The 13,559-nt window shown below is 48.2% G+C and overlaps 1 protein-coding gene across 9 annotated transcripts; it reads left to right on the forward strand.

The window, feature by feature from the left end:
- The first annotated feature begins 2,931 nt into the window (after positions 1-2,931).
- On the forward strand, positions 2,932-13,281 carry DIRAS3 (DIRAS family GTPase 3). Of its 9 annotated transcripts, none has more exons than XR_011739691.1 (6): positions 3,596-3,784; positions 4,015-4,973; positions 7,272-7,452; positions 8,029-8,197; positions 9,383-11,528; positions 11,704-13,281. XR_011739691.1 is itself a non-coding variant. In XM_065842177.2 (2 exons), exon 2 carries the CDS (start codon positions 4,084-4,086, stop codon positions 4,678-4,680), a length of 597 nt encoding a protein of 198 aa, XP_065698249.1. In that variant the 5' UTR covers positions 3,596-3,784; positions 4,015-4,083; the 3' UTR covers positions 4,681-7,043. The 9 variants fall into 9 exon arrangements, 1 of the variants encoding a protein (XP_065698249.1); XR_010651706.2 differs by having other exon boundaries at positions 9,383-9,447; positions 11,436-13,281; XR_011739692.1 differs by having other exon boundaries at positions 9,383-9,447.
- Positions 13,282-13,559: the final 278 nt, after the last annotated feature.

The following is a 13,559-nucleotide window of genomic DNA, read 5'->3' on the forward strand; positions in this document are numbered from 1 at the left end:
AAAACAGAAATGGTTTTGGAGGAATAAGCTTGGGGGAGGACTGAGAAATGTTCTGTTGACAGGTGCTCACTAACGCTTCAGGTGCTGCTGTACCTGCCACAGGGAGATTTGGCTACAGACAGAAATTGCTTAAGCACTTAACTAAGTTATAAACACAAATGGGAACGATATCGCTGCAGCAGATGCAGGTTTGGGCACAGATGCTGTGATGCTGGGGGTGGGACAGCCAGGGGGTTTCTATCCAAGCGTCCTTGTGCAGTGGGAAAGACCTGGGGCTGCCAGAAGTCAGGATGTGACCAGGTTGTATATAATCCAGGTACGACCCCAAGCATAAATGGTTCATGAAATGCATTAATTTTTAGTAGGTTAAAATGAGCAGAGATGTGACAGCAGGAAGATGAGGAAGCACAACGAGCACAAACAGGCCAGGAGAAACAGGCAGAAAAACTTCTCAACACCATCAGAACCCTTCCAGTTTGTTTGTATTTTCATCAAAGCAAGGAGAGACTATCCGGAAAGGGAAGCATTGTCTTCAGCTGTCTGAAATTCACCTGCTAATGCATGAGGGGCAGTATCAGAACCCGACGCAAGGACATGCCTGTGCTGACAGATTCTGGACTCATCAGACGCCACCCTGATGGTGATGTGGGACCTGCTGTGGGTGGCTAATTAGCAGCAACACCAGTGTCTCTGTCTTATCTGCAGATTCTCAGTTATTCTTTAGTTTCCTGGCAGCACTGAGCTCTGGGGGGATCGCAGCTGCCACTGCAGTGACGGAGAAGGTGTGATGGAACAAACCACCTCCTCAAGCAAAGCTACATCTGCTCTGCCTGAGTCGCTGCTCAGCACAAAGATGGGCTCTTGTCCAGTAAGGCGGGCACTGGTGTGGGCATAAGCTTTCTCCAGCATCAGGAAGAACGAAAGCTACTCAGAAGCCTCGAGAAAAGGGTGAGCTGACACCAGCATGTTTCTGCAAGAGAAGAGAGGTGGTGGATGCCCCATCCCTGGAGACACCCCAGGCCAGGCTGGACGGGGCTCTGAGCAACGCAGCAGGTCAGGTGTATTGGACACTTGCACAAACTGGATTTTGGGATAGGGGAAAGCTAGCTTTAGCAATTAAAATCATGCTTTTGTCAACATTTTCTCCTCTTTGGATATATTCTCTCTGTTCCAGGATTTGTCTGAGACCACCTGAAAGCACATCATTCTCCAGCTCCTGTGCAAGTGCAAGCAGGAGATTTATAGAGCTTTTAACTTTTAATGCAATTGCATTCCCAGTATATAGGCTATGTGTGTCTTTCCTCTTTCAGTTACTGCATTAATTTAATTACTCTCTAAGACATCAGCAGGATTCAAATCCAGGCTACTTTAACCTCCTCCTCTTGGCTTTTATGGCTGCTCCCGGCTGTTCTGGATCCATTCATGTGACTGTGGCAAAGCAATGTCCCACCAGGGAGTGATCCTTAACTTCCCCGGCTTCAAGATCTCCAGGAAGGGCTGTGACAAATGTCCCCAAAAGAGATTTAACTCTTCAGTTTACAGACTTGAGTGTGCCCCAGCCAGAACCTTGTGTGCTCAATGCCAGACCGCGAGCAGCAGCATCGCCCTTCTGTGACTAGGATGTAATTATGGCTTTGGAAACCATGGGTTATTAAGCACCATGTGTTGGGACAAGCAATTATTTCTTAGAGAGTTTAGACTGTGAAAGAGACAGTCACCGCCAGTCTGCACGGGGAGTGCAGGAGGAGCAGGGGACAGGGCAGACGAGCTTGCTGTCCAAGATGTGCCACCAAAGGGACATGCAGAAGTGCGTGGTTGGGGTGGACAGAAGGTCTGCAGGAGGTGCCGAGGACAACCATGTTCCTGTAGACTTTCAGAAGTATTTTATTTGCCCCTTTTAAAGCTGTTATTCCCTAAATCAGGCCCTGTGGCCCACAGAATCAGGGGAAACATCTACATGACCATCTTTAACCATGTTTTCAGTTACAACTTCTGTAAAGGGGGAAAGAGCTCTGCACCATTCCTTCTTGAGGTTGGTGGCACAGGGAGGTCCTCAGGCAGGTGTACTTGGTCCTTCAGCTGCAGTTTGTCCTGCTGTGGTTTAATAATAAGAAAAGCATGAAGATTTGCAAAAGGGTTTCTGCCATGAGCAGGGACATCTTCACCAGCTCAGGTTGCTCAGAGCCCTGTCCAGCCTGGCCTGGGATGTCTCCAGGGATGGTTCATCCACCACCTCCCTGGCCAACCTGGGACAGGCTCTCACCACCCTCATTGTGAAAAGTGGAAGCTCTGGTCCAAGATGGAGTTAACACTCAGGAAAAAACCCACAGCATTCTAGAGGAAAAATTAGGATAATTCTCATCCAGGCAATGCATCATCCTAGTCACAGTGAGAGACAGGGATGGTTTTAATGGTCATGCTGGGTGATGTTGCTGTCAGAACAAGCTAAGACAGGCTGTCCCCAGAGAACTGGGGCTCAACAAGTGGCACTTGTCAACCACACAAATGTTGAAACTTTGCTGCCAGGCTGGTGCCCTCAAGCCTTCCCAACCTCCGGGGCCAGGGGCTGGGGAGGAGAGCTGACCCCTGCCAGTGTGCCTGGCACAGAGAGACATGCACTGTGGGGCTCCTGGGGCGGTTTGTCATCATCAGCTGCTAATTAAGATGTCTACATTAAACAGCTAATTAATGAGCCAGGCTCAGTCTCTGAGGTGGAGGTCAGTGTAGCCCCTCTCTGGGTGCATGGGGCCGCTGGGAGGCTCTGGAGAAGCAGGTCTGGGGTCTGACTGGGACTGGCAGCCCTGAGCCCGCGTGTTATCGCTCCCCAGCTCTCTTCGTCCACGGCCGGCGGCCATTTTGCGGCGGGAGGGCGGGCGGGGGCTGCGCCTCGGCGGGGCTGTGAGCGGCAGCCGGGCGCCCTCTCCTGCCCGCCGTGGCGGCGGCTCGGGCGGAGCGGGATGAGGAGAAGCCGGGGCAGGAGGGGAGCGGCCTCCGAGGGTTCTCTGGGCCCCGGGCCGTTCTGGAGGGGTGGCAGCGGGGACGTGTCCGCGTTCTGTCAGGCTCCGGCTCTGCCTTCGAAGAGAGTGTGCGGAGAGATGGCGTTCGGGGAAATTCCTCGTAAACGAGAAGTGCGACTTGTGATAGTGAAATGTAACTCTTTATTTGCCAAATCAGAGGACCTTTAAGGGCCCAAAGATCCCATGTCATCCCTGCCGATTTTAAGTGCAGTGGGGGTGGAAAGCTGACCCGTGTTTTAAGTTTTGAAATAAAATAATTCCTGGATGTGAGCCGGGGAGCGTGCAGGCTGGGAGCGAGCCGGCAAGGGCTGTCAGCGCTGGGGGACCAGAGGAGGTGCTGGGCGCGACGGAGTAATTAGCACGGAATTAGCGGGATGGAGCACCAAAACTGGGCTTTATCGCCAGTTTCAGGTTGTTGACTGCTTATTTATTTACGAGGATTCTTTTTTATTTTTTTTTTTTTTTTAGTAGGAGAAGGAGGAGGAGGAGGTTGGGGTTTATGGTGCTTTCAAGGCAGGAGGGGCAGAGGCTGGGAGGGGCAGCCCAGCTGGAGCCCGGGGAGGGAGGGAGGGATGGATGGATGCATGGATGGATGGATGGATGCATGGATGGATGGAGAGCGACCCAGCGGCCCCGGGAGCGCCCGAGGTGCGGAGCGGGGCGTTCCGGGGCCGGAGAAGGAGCGAAGAGGCGGCGGGCACGGTTTCCCTGCTGCTGGGAGGCGGTTTCAGCCCCGTCTCGCCGGCCGGGGGAGCGGATGGCTACAGGTGGAGGCATTTGCTCTTCTCCTAGCGTTAAATTGTGCGTAGGGTGTGTGTCTTAGAGGGATTGTGGTTTATTTCTCTTTAACGCAAGAAAAAAGGATGGGAGGGGGAGTGGCTTATTTAAATGCTTATTTCAATAACGTGCCCTGAAATTACCGAGATAGTGTAACGATTTCTTTGTCTTTCTCCCTGCTCCTCTCTTTCCCTTTTGCCTCCCTCCCCGTTCTCCACAGGCCACCTCTGCATAAACTTGAAGAACTCAGGCTCTTTCGGTGAAAATCTTCACTAGCAGCACAGCAAACATGCCTGAACAAAGCAACGACTACAGGGTGGTTGTGTTCGGAGCAGCAGGGGTTGGCAAAAGCTCCTTGGTCCTCCGTTTTGTGAGGGGGACTTTCAGGGAAACCTATATCCCCACGATTGAAGATACGTACCGGCAAGTGATCAGCTGCGATAAGAGCATCTGTACCCTCCAGATCACAGACACCACGGGAAGCCACCAGTTCCCTGCCATGCAGCGGCTGTCGATATCCAAAGGGCACGCTTTCATCTTGGTCTACTCTGTCACCAGCAGGCAGTCCATGGAGGATCTTCAGCCCATCTTCGACCAGATCTGCCAGATTAAAGGGGACATCCAGAAAATCCCCATCATGTTGGTGGGTAACAAAAGTGACGAGACGCAGCGGGAGCTGGATGCCAGCGAGGGGCAAGCGTTAGCCAGCAAGTGGAAGTGCTCCTTTATGGAGACCTCAGCCAAGATGAACTACAATGTGCAGGAGCTCTTCCAGGAGCTCCTGAATCTGGAGAAGAGGAGGACCGTCAGTCTCCAGGTGGATGGGAAGAAATCCAAGCAGCAGAAAAAGAAAGATAAACTGCAAGGCAAGTGCTCTGTTATGTGATTGACTTTTGCTGGACTCGCACCGGTGCGTGGTGTAATTGGAGCAGGGACTCCCACAGAAAAGACATTTCTGCTGGAGGCTTCAGAGGAATCCGTGCCTTAGAGGGCTGCTGCTTTTCCCAAAAATCTCTGCTGGATTATATGATGTGTTGGTTTTAAAGATAATGGCTTTCTGCATGTTTATTTTTTTTTAAACAATAAATGTTGAATGTCAGCAATTACATGTGACAGGAAGTTTTTAATGCCAGAAGTTTACAGAAGAGAAAAATGTCAGTCAGAAACATCTCCATTCCTGTGAGTACATCATGGTTTTTAAGTATTCCCAGTCTATTAGCTCAAAAGAAATCACAGTGTCTATAATAATGTGTATACCTCAAAAATTGTTTTCAGGAATCTATTGACCAGGGCAAATCTTTAACAAAGCTGCATCTGTACTGCAAATGAACATGGATGCTGCTCCAGGTGCTTACGTACTTGGCAGACAGACTGGCTTGCCTACCAAAGACACAGTTTTTGTGTGTTAGAATTTAAGTTTTCCTGTGTGCTGTGCAGTTCCTGAGACATCTGTGTGTGATTCCAGCTATATCTGTGTATAATCGAGCTGATTGATTTTTTTTACCCCCTTTACTCTGACTTCCCCTGTTCCCTGAGGCCGGAGGTTCCACGTGCTCTGGCTCCAAACTGGGGTGGTTCTCGGTGTCCTTAACCACGAGCCGCCTCCTTCGGGAAGGTGAGCAGGGTGCTGTAAGTACCAGGTGATGTCGGAGCTGCTTATCTTGGCAATTGTTCTTTCTCAAAATTCACCTTTTCCTTCTCGACTGTCAGTCTGGTTTTGCATGTGGCTGAAGCTACTTTTGCCTGGAGTTCTCCTAGATTTTTTTTTTTTTCCCTTATTTCATCCACGTTACCTGGGTTTTGAGACTTACAACAACTCAGTTCAGGTAACACTGCTTCAAGAAGAAACATCTACACCTGCAAGCTGCATGTTTAAAGGAAACTCCTCTCTGACGGAAACTTTTCGCAGACAGTTCGCACAACTGAACAGACTGGAGACATGGGCTTAGTCTGTCTCTTGTCTTCCTCTGTTTGTTCGGGGTTTTTTTGGCATGATAAACCTCATCTGCAGTGCATGGTGAAGAAAGATTTCAAGAAAATAAGTGCAAGTATTTGCTCTCAGCCTATGTTGTAGTGTCCTTTATGTATTAGTCCCAGCAGAAGACTGTCAGGACTTCAGTGTTGCACTGTAGGTTTGATTTTTACACAACAACACAGTCTTGACGCAAGAGACATGGGAGAGGGGAATTGCTGCTTTTTATAGCACTTTTCTAGCAAAGCAATTTTATTGTTGAACAAAATATGGAACAGGAGATGCTGGAAAGTACATTCCCTTTCTTACCTTGCAAGCATTATTGTCTATTAATAACTGCTGTTTTCTATGTAAGATGCTAGAGAAGGGCCTTTTCGCTGTTATTTGTGCATTGCAGACTGATACAGAAAGCCATGAAGTTTGTGTCCGTGTTAATACCTCACGTATTTTAACAATCCTTACAGTCAGTGCTGGCTCCTGATGCTCCGCTGTCTCCTCTCTGTCCGTGAGCCACTTTTCCAACCTCCTCAGGCTGTTTTCACACACACGTAAGGGGTCAGTCGGCTCCCTGTTTGCCCCAGTTCCAGCTCACTTGATCCATCAGAAAATCTTGCTCATTATGATTTCAGAAACCCAAGCAAGTTTTACATGAGCGTTCAGTACTGACTGAAACAGCCATGAGATGGCTTCTCTTGGCAATAACTCTTGCGTTTTCCTCCCTAACTCTGTGCATGAGTTTTGAGCCCTCTGTTCTCTCATTCCCAAGCAGTTATGAAATGCTGCTCTGTGGGTCGTTTCTAGCATCTGGCAATTATTATTGCAAAGACTATTTCGGTTCCACTGCAGCCTTTGAAACCCCTATAAGACATTTTATATTTAAGCCTTTTCCAAATGTCAGGAGGCCTAATAATGTCTCTGCAACTCCCACTGCCTATGTGAAGGCAGGGCGGTGTGTAGCTGCGATTATTCACCCAGCCGAGATGTTCTGGAGCTTGTCATTAGCGCTGCGGTATTTGCTTTGGATGTGGTACAGAAATCACCGAGAACTGGGGTCCGGCAGAGCAAGAGGAACAACTAATGTGAACAAAAGAGGCTCAGTACCTCCTGCACCAGGCAGAATCGCTGGCACATTCAACGAGAGAAGGTCCCATGGGACCACAGGGGTGACAGAGATGCTGGGGTGGGAATAATCGGTGTTTTGTGTGTGCAAGATCAATTGTGTTGTAAGTTAAAACTGTATGAATAAATTGTGTGATTTTATTTGTTGCCAAACTGAACTAGTATGACTTGTGTATGTGTGCAATCCATCATTCTTATAAGAAGGGAAATCTATTTCAGTATCTTCAGAGTATTCCAGGGAGCCATGTAGAGAATGACTATAGTTAGTAAGAGTGAAAAATACCATATTGCTTGGGGATGCTCATTAATTCTTGAAAAACAGCGGTCATGTTAAATGAACATTCCTTTGTAAAACTTTTATTTGGATCTGCTTCCTCGTAACCCAGATCTGGTGGGTCTGTGTGTGGGGACAGACGGTGGCATCGTCCCTCCTGTGCTCCTACAGCCAGTGGCCTTGGGATAACATCATTATTCTGGAGTGACAACGTAGCTCTGGGTTTATGGCCCTCAGTCTAGTGAGAGAAGATCCCTGAAAGCTGAAAATCCATCATTTTTAGGGACCAATGGGTAAGTTTTTGCTAAAACCCTACTTGAAGCAATACATGTCTCATGCAGATGTTTGAGGAGTTTGTTGCACACATGCTTAGGTTTTATTTCTCATGTAGGAGCATTTTGCTGAATTAAAGGAATAATCATTTTTCTTTAAGGATTTAAGGGTTTTGTAGTGTAAGGAGTATATGTTAGAAGTAAATGCTTTGGCCTTTTTTGAATGAGTGCAGTTTTAAAAAGTGAACGAATCCACTGTGTTTGGTTTTCATTATTTTAAAAAAGATATTCTGATAAAAGACATTCAGGTGACAACGTGGGTTTCTTTATGGAGCTATTTCTGCATCCTGTAAACTCTACAACTTGGAGACACCTTGACACACTGTTCGCATCTGTCGGGTTGGGTGGTAACTCGCTATTTCTCAAGTTTGTTGTTTCTCTCTATTTTTTTCTCATTCAGTCAAATTTCATTCAATCCCAGAACCTGCTGTTTTCCTGAAGTGTTCTTCACGATTTCAGATGTGGTGAGACAAGGTCATGGAAGACACTGACAGAACTTATTGAGTTGCTCTTAACACCTCCATGATGTCTTTCCAGGATCATGAGGTGAACGCAGTCGACGGTAAAAACTCTCTGTGTAACGTCCTGAATGAATTGTGAGACCTGGATGAAGGCTGACGCTTTTTGGGCAAAGTCACTGCATTTACTCCTGTCCTCTGTCTCAAGAGCTACCAAGGACTGGCGATTCCAAACTCTGGCTAACCAGGTATGTATTTCCAGCACTAATTTAATCCTGGCTTTGAGTTTCTCAACCATCAGCTGCTTTAAGTTGGAAGCAACATGGACTGAGTGGAGCATTAAGACAGATTTTCCTTAAATCTGTGGCTCAAAATCTAAAGCTTGGCTCAAATTTTGCTCTAAATTATCAGATCCTTGCTTTCTACTACTGCAGAGCTGTTAAAAATTTTTCAGAAACATCATTGCAGTTCATTCTGGAGGACGTTAAGCAACATTCAGACTAGAAGATGTCAGAAGAGGTTTAATGGACAAAGATAACAGCGCTGCAGGCCTTCTGTTTCTTTACTGGAGGAAAAATTATTATGGCACCTTTAATTTCAAAGCTGTTCCAAGGTTTCCTCTCTGCAGTCCAGAAATTCAAACATTTCTCAATCAGTAATACTTTAAATTTCCATGCAACACTTGTTGACTGGCCCAAGGCAGCTTCCTTCTTGAGTCTGGCCGACAAAATCAGTGTCAAAATAAAACACCAGGGAGGAGAATCACGAACAGCTCTCTGTGCCTTGCAAGAGAAAATGTGAGCAGTAGCTGGAGTGTCCACCCACACGTGTATTTTAAAAACAAGCCGCCAGAATATTGCTATTTTCTAATTCCTCTTGCCAGAGCAAAGCAGGCACAGGATTAATGTAGCAAACAGCTCTGAATAATAGCAGTGTTGCTTTATATGCGTGGTCCATAGCTACAAGGTACGTGGTGCACTCTAGAAGAGTAAAAGGACATCTTAATCATCGTCTGCCATCTTCTACGGTTTCTGTGGCGTAAATTAAGTATGTCAAAAGCATCCAAGAGCTAATGGAAACGCTAAAGGCAGCTTAAAACTAATCACAGCATAGCAAAAGGTGTGAGTGTGACAGGGAGTGTCCCTGTGCAGTCCTGGCATGTCATTTCCACAAAGCAAAGCCTGCAAAAGGGAAGGGGATGAAAATGAGTAAATAATGGGGTATCTGTGCTCAAATTGTTTCAGCTCTTTCTGCTGTCAGATGCCTTACTGGCTGGCCAAGCTGAAACGGGGTGATTGGCTGATTTCTTGATTATCTGGAAAGATGAGGCAGAATGTGCTCGAAAATGGAAAATATTTCTATTGGCTGTAAGAAATGACTCTTTCCCACAGGCATAATTCTAGGCATCGATTTGTTCTGTTCCTTTTTTTTAGGTGAAAAAATAGCCTTTACACGCAAGAAAGAGGATGCTGAAGTGCGGCTGGTGTTTGTCCATAATGTGAGTCATGCGTAACAGAAGGATATTTGGTGTTTAATGGTTTTTTGTTGCATTCACTACTGCTCAAAGCAGCCTTAGAATGGCCCAGGGTGCTGCCTGGGTTACAGCCCCATCAGGCAGTTTTTGGCTGCTGTATATTTGCAGTCCGTGGTATGGTGCTAGTTGCTTTTGTAATGTGTATGGTGTAAAATCATCTGGTTTTCTCGTGGGACAGGGTCATTTATCACACACGCTCCTTTTGGACAGCCTTTTCCAAGGAAGGCTGGGTCCACCAGCCTGGTGATGGGGATTTTAGTGAGATACTCCTCCTTTTGTGGAAGAAATACACGGGAAATAGTGAGGGAAAACAAGCACGGAGAGGATCCAGACCATATTGTTGGGTTTGGCTCTTTGGAACACCAGTGGGTTGACAGAGGCAGCAAATCCAGAGGAGCCCGGACTCTGGGTTCTTCTCCAATGACACTGTGGCTGGTGCATCTTGTCCCTTTATCCATTTTCTGCTGCTGGGAAGGACTGAGGGACCTCTCTGACCACCTTCCCTGAGCATCGTGGGTGCTGGTGTCCCCTCTCCCCAGAGATCTCTCCGTGGGTTAACCCCCTGTCCTTTTCTGCACTGAAGCTGGCTGGGAGAGCTGAACTGCAATATTTGTTTCCTGCTTTTTCTCCTTTAGCAGAGTCTATTCAACAAAATGGCCAAGATACTGATTTTTTTTATTATATGTTTTTCCTCTGGGGATGCAAGAAACCGCAGTGCCAGGCTGGCTGGAATGGAGTGGGCTGCTGGCAGCATGGGAGGGAACACTGGCCAGGAACAGGGACCATCAGGGATTGTTTGCTGTTAACAGGGCAGGGACAGTGCTGGGGGATTGGGGACCACTCTTGGATGTGGAACATGGTCACAGGTCTGACCCCTGCACAGAGGAGCGATGAGGGATGTCTGCCTCATAAATTACATTGTGCTGTCTCTCGTACCTCCAGTTCTCCTTCCCCACGTGTCTATGCAGAATTTGATTACTCTTCTGCTCTAGAGAAACCCTTTCTGGACTGCTGGCTGTGCACATCTGTCTGTTTTAGTTAGGAAGTACCTTGTGTAAATATTACTCTGGACTCTGTGCGCAGTGAGCTAAACCCACCAGGTAGCTGGGACCACCCTGTTCCTGAAAGACCTGACATCCACCTCTGCCCTGCAGCAGCACCTCACCAGGAGCAAGCTCTAGCCTGCTCTCTGCTGTTTGCAGGAGCGTTTTTATCTGCAGTTCTAGTTAAGAATAAGCTCAGTAGAGCCACCAAGTCAAAACTGGGAGTGATTTGACTGTTCTTCTCCAGCATGGAGCTTCTCCACAATTCGGATGGAGAAGATTCCCCAGCTCTTACAGTGAAACCCATGTCCCTGGGCAGGGCAGGGCAGGAGGCTGGGGATGTGTCAGAGCTGCAGCATCTTCTCAGCCATCCCGGGGATGAGAAAGGAACCGCTGCGTCGAACACGTGGCAGAAATCCGGCTTTGCTTTAGCATGGCCAAAGTGCACGCTGAGACCAGACCTGCTGTCTTTCCAGGTTTATGTTACTGCAGTCTGTCCCTTGGCTGAACTCTAAACCTTGGAACACAGGAAATAATGAGAGTTGAGCAAAGATGAACGAGTGTGGTGGACGGGATTACAGCCTGGGTACCGCACCAAATCACACGGGCGTGGGCTGCTGCTGATGCCCCACGTCCAAAAATAATGTTCACACACTTTGCTATGGGATAAGAGGAGCAAAACAAAACAATCCACTAACATAAAACATTTTGGGGTGGCCTTGGTTGAAATACAGGTGTAAGGTGTGAAAAGTGAACTGCAAAAACAGTCTATTTGCTTTGTGTCACCTTCCTCTGTGTGTCTGTGCTCAGAAGGGGGGTAAGAACAAGGCTGAGGCAGGATGAGGGGCTGGGGGTGTTGGACCCCTGGCCTGGCTCCAGAGAAGATTTTCATGGTTTTTCTTGATCCAGTTCTGGCCGCTGATCCCTGTCCTGTCCTTGGGGAAGTCATTTGGTTCCCATATCCCCCCTGGTCGTTCTGAAGGGACAAAAGGTGGGAAGCAGGTAAGCTCTTGAAGCAAAGACTCTTTAATAGTCATCTAGATCTCTGATCTAGGCTTGATACACCCTTCTAATGCACACTAATAATAACAAACATTTATAAATATCTATGTATTCATGTTTGGAGGAGAAAGGAAAAACTGCTTGTATAAAAAAAAATGTGCTTGTGTCACTGCAGATCTGAAGAAATCAGTCCTGACTTCAGACAGAGACGAGACAGCCTGTGTTTAATCTCTGGGACAGGAAAAAAGGAGGGAAAGCCAAGAGATCTCTTCATGCTGGGTCTTTATCCAGCCCCTGGTGAAAAGAAAAATAAAAGTTTAATAGAGAAAATACGAAGTTAAAAGTTGCTTTATGTTTTCCAGTCCCGTTGGAGTGACAAGGCTGGTCCCATGTGTGGTCACTTGGTGCAACTCGCTCTTTTTTTTTATGTAAGTGTTGAAGAGTGCAGAGTGCTGCAGAGGCAAAAATATAATATTCTTGTGTAATATTACAAAATATTCTTGTGTCCATCGGCTGCACGGGAGCAGGGTGGCTGGAGCCCTGCAGCCTCTGCCAGCTGCAGCCGCATTTTTCCAACATATGGTCACTATTTATTTGGCGGTTGCAAAAATAGTTGTGAGTGGCAGATAAAAATGACCTTTTTAAGAGGAAGTGGAGGAAAAGAAATGAAGCTTGTTACTCATCAAAAGGATAGCAGGAACAACAAATTCCATCGTGCCTGGAAGGGGAGATGCTGCTGCAGGGCAGAGGTGTGGAGATGGGTCCAGTCTGCCCAGTACCTGCCCCAGGGTGCCCCCGAGGGCTGATGCAAACCGGCTGGGGCGACAGGATCCCCAGCAAAAGCTGCTTTTTCGGTCAGGCAATGGCCCCACGGTGGATTGAGGGCTGTGCGCCTGGGAAGTCTGTGCTGCAAGGCAACATGTAGTTAATTAACGGTGGTTAATTAAGCTCACGATTAGAACTGGATGAGTGGCGAGCTGCTGCTTTAGCCCACGAGAGGGCGATGCTTCCCGGGCTGGCTGACACTTGGGGAAAAGTGGCTTGCGCTTTTGCAGGAGCTTGTTCTCTTTTGACAGTTTTCCTAAGAGTTTTGGTCTTGGCGTATTTTTGCACTCCAGTGTGATGCCATTGAACCATCGCACTCCAAATGTTCCTGTGTCCTCCTGAGGTTCAACAGCAAGGAGTCTGGTACTAAAACAAGACTCAGACCCAACTTAATCTGGTCTAACAAGCGCTCCTGTGGGCTCCCGGGCAGCAACCTGAACTTAAGCGTTAATCAGCTGAAGACAAACGTGCTCCCGGGCACTTTGCAGCATCAAAGCACCCAGCCCCGCGTGCAGAGGCACGTTGGGCCCGCTCGGGCAGCAGACGAGTCTCTGCAGATGCCAAACCTGCTCCTCCCAGGGCAGACGCTGCCCCCGCTCCCCCGCAAACCCCACAGGACACCCGGCTGGTCCCCGGCTGTGGGGACGTGGGGATGCTCTGCCATGGCACCCTGCGGGCTGGGTCTGCCCCAGTCCCTGGGGAACACGCTGCTCCTATCGCAATCTCTTTGGAAAGCGCGTCGGCGGGGCTGAACCTGGCTTTTGGAGCAGGAGAGACCGGATTTGATTGTGCAACCTCCCATCGAGCTGGAACTTTCAAGGCCAGGCTGCACGGGGCTCTGAGCAACCTGAGCTGGTGAAGATGTCCCTGCTCATGGCAGGGGTGGCACTGGGGGAGCTGGGAAGGTCCCTTCAACTCAAACCATCCTGTGATTCCATGATTCTAATTTTGCACATCAGCCTCCTGCACATCTCTGTGGGGTTTGGGGGTGATGGGGTTTGGGAACGGGGTTTGTCCCTCCTGTTCTGCTCGCTTGGGCTGCACGTGCTTGGGCTCAGGAATAACAAATTAAAGTTAAGAAATTAAAACATCAGTAGTCTCTATCTAAAAAATGTTCATGCTTGTGATAGGATGAGAGGAAGAAGGGGAGGTGAGGTTGGATCTGGGGAACAATTTCTTCCCCAAAGGGCTGTCGGGCATTGGAAC

The sequence above is a fragment of the Patagioenas fasciata genome, chromosome 6 (genome assembly GCF_037038585.1).
Source record: "Patagioenas fasciata isolate bPatFas1 chromosome 6, bPatFas1.hap1, whole genome shotgun sequence".
Classification (NCBI taxonomy): domain Eukaryota; kingdom Metazoa; phylum Chordata; class Aves; order Columbiformes; family Columbidae; genus Patagioenas; species Patagioenas fasciata.

Coding starts and splice junctions, on each gene's coding strand:
- DIRAS3 (XM_065842177.2), top strand. CDS start 4,084: ATGCCTGAACAAAGCAACGACTACAGGGTGGTTGTGTTCGGAGCAGCA.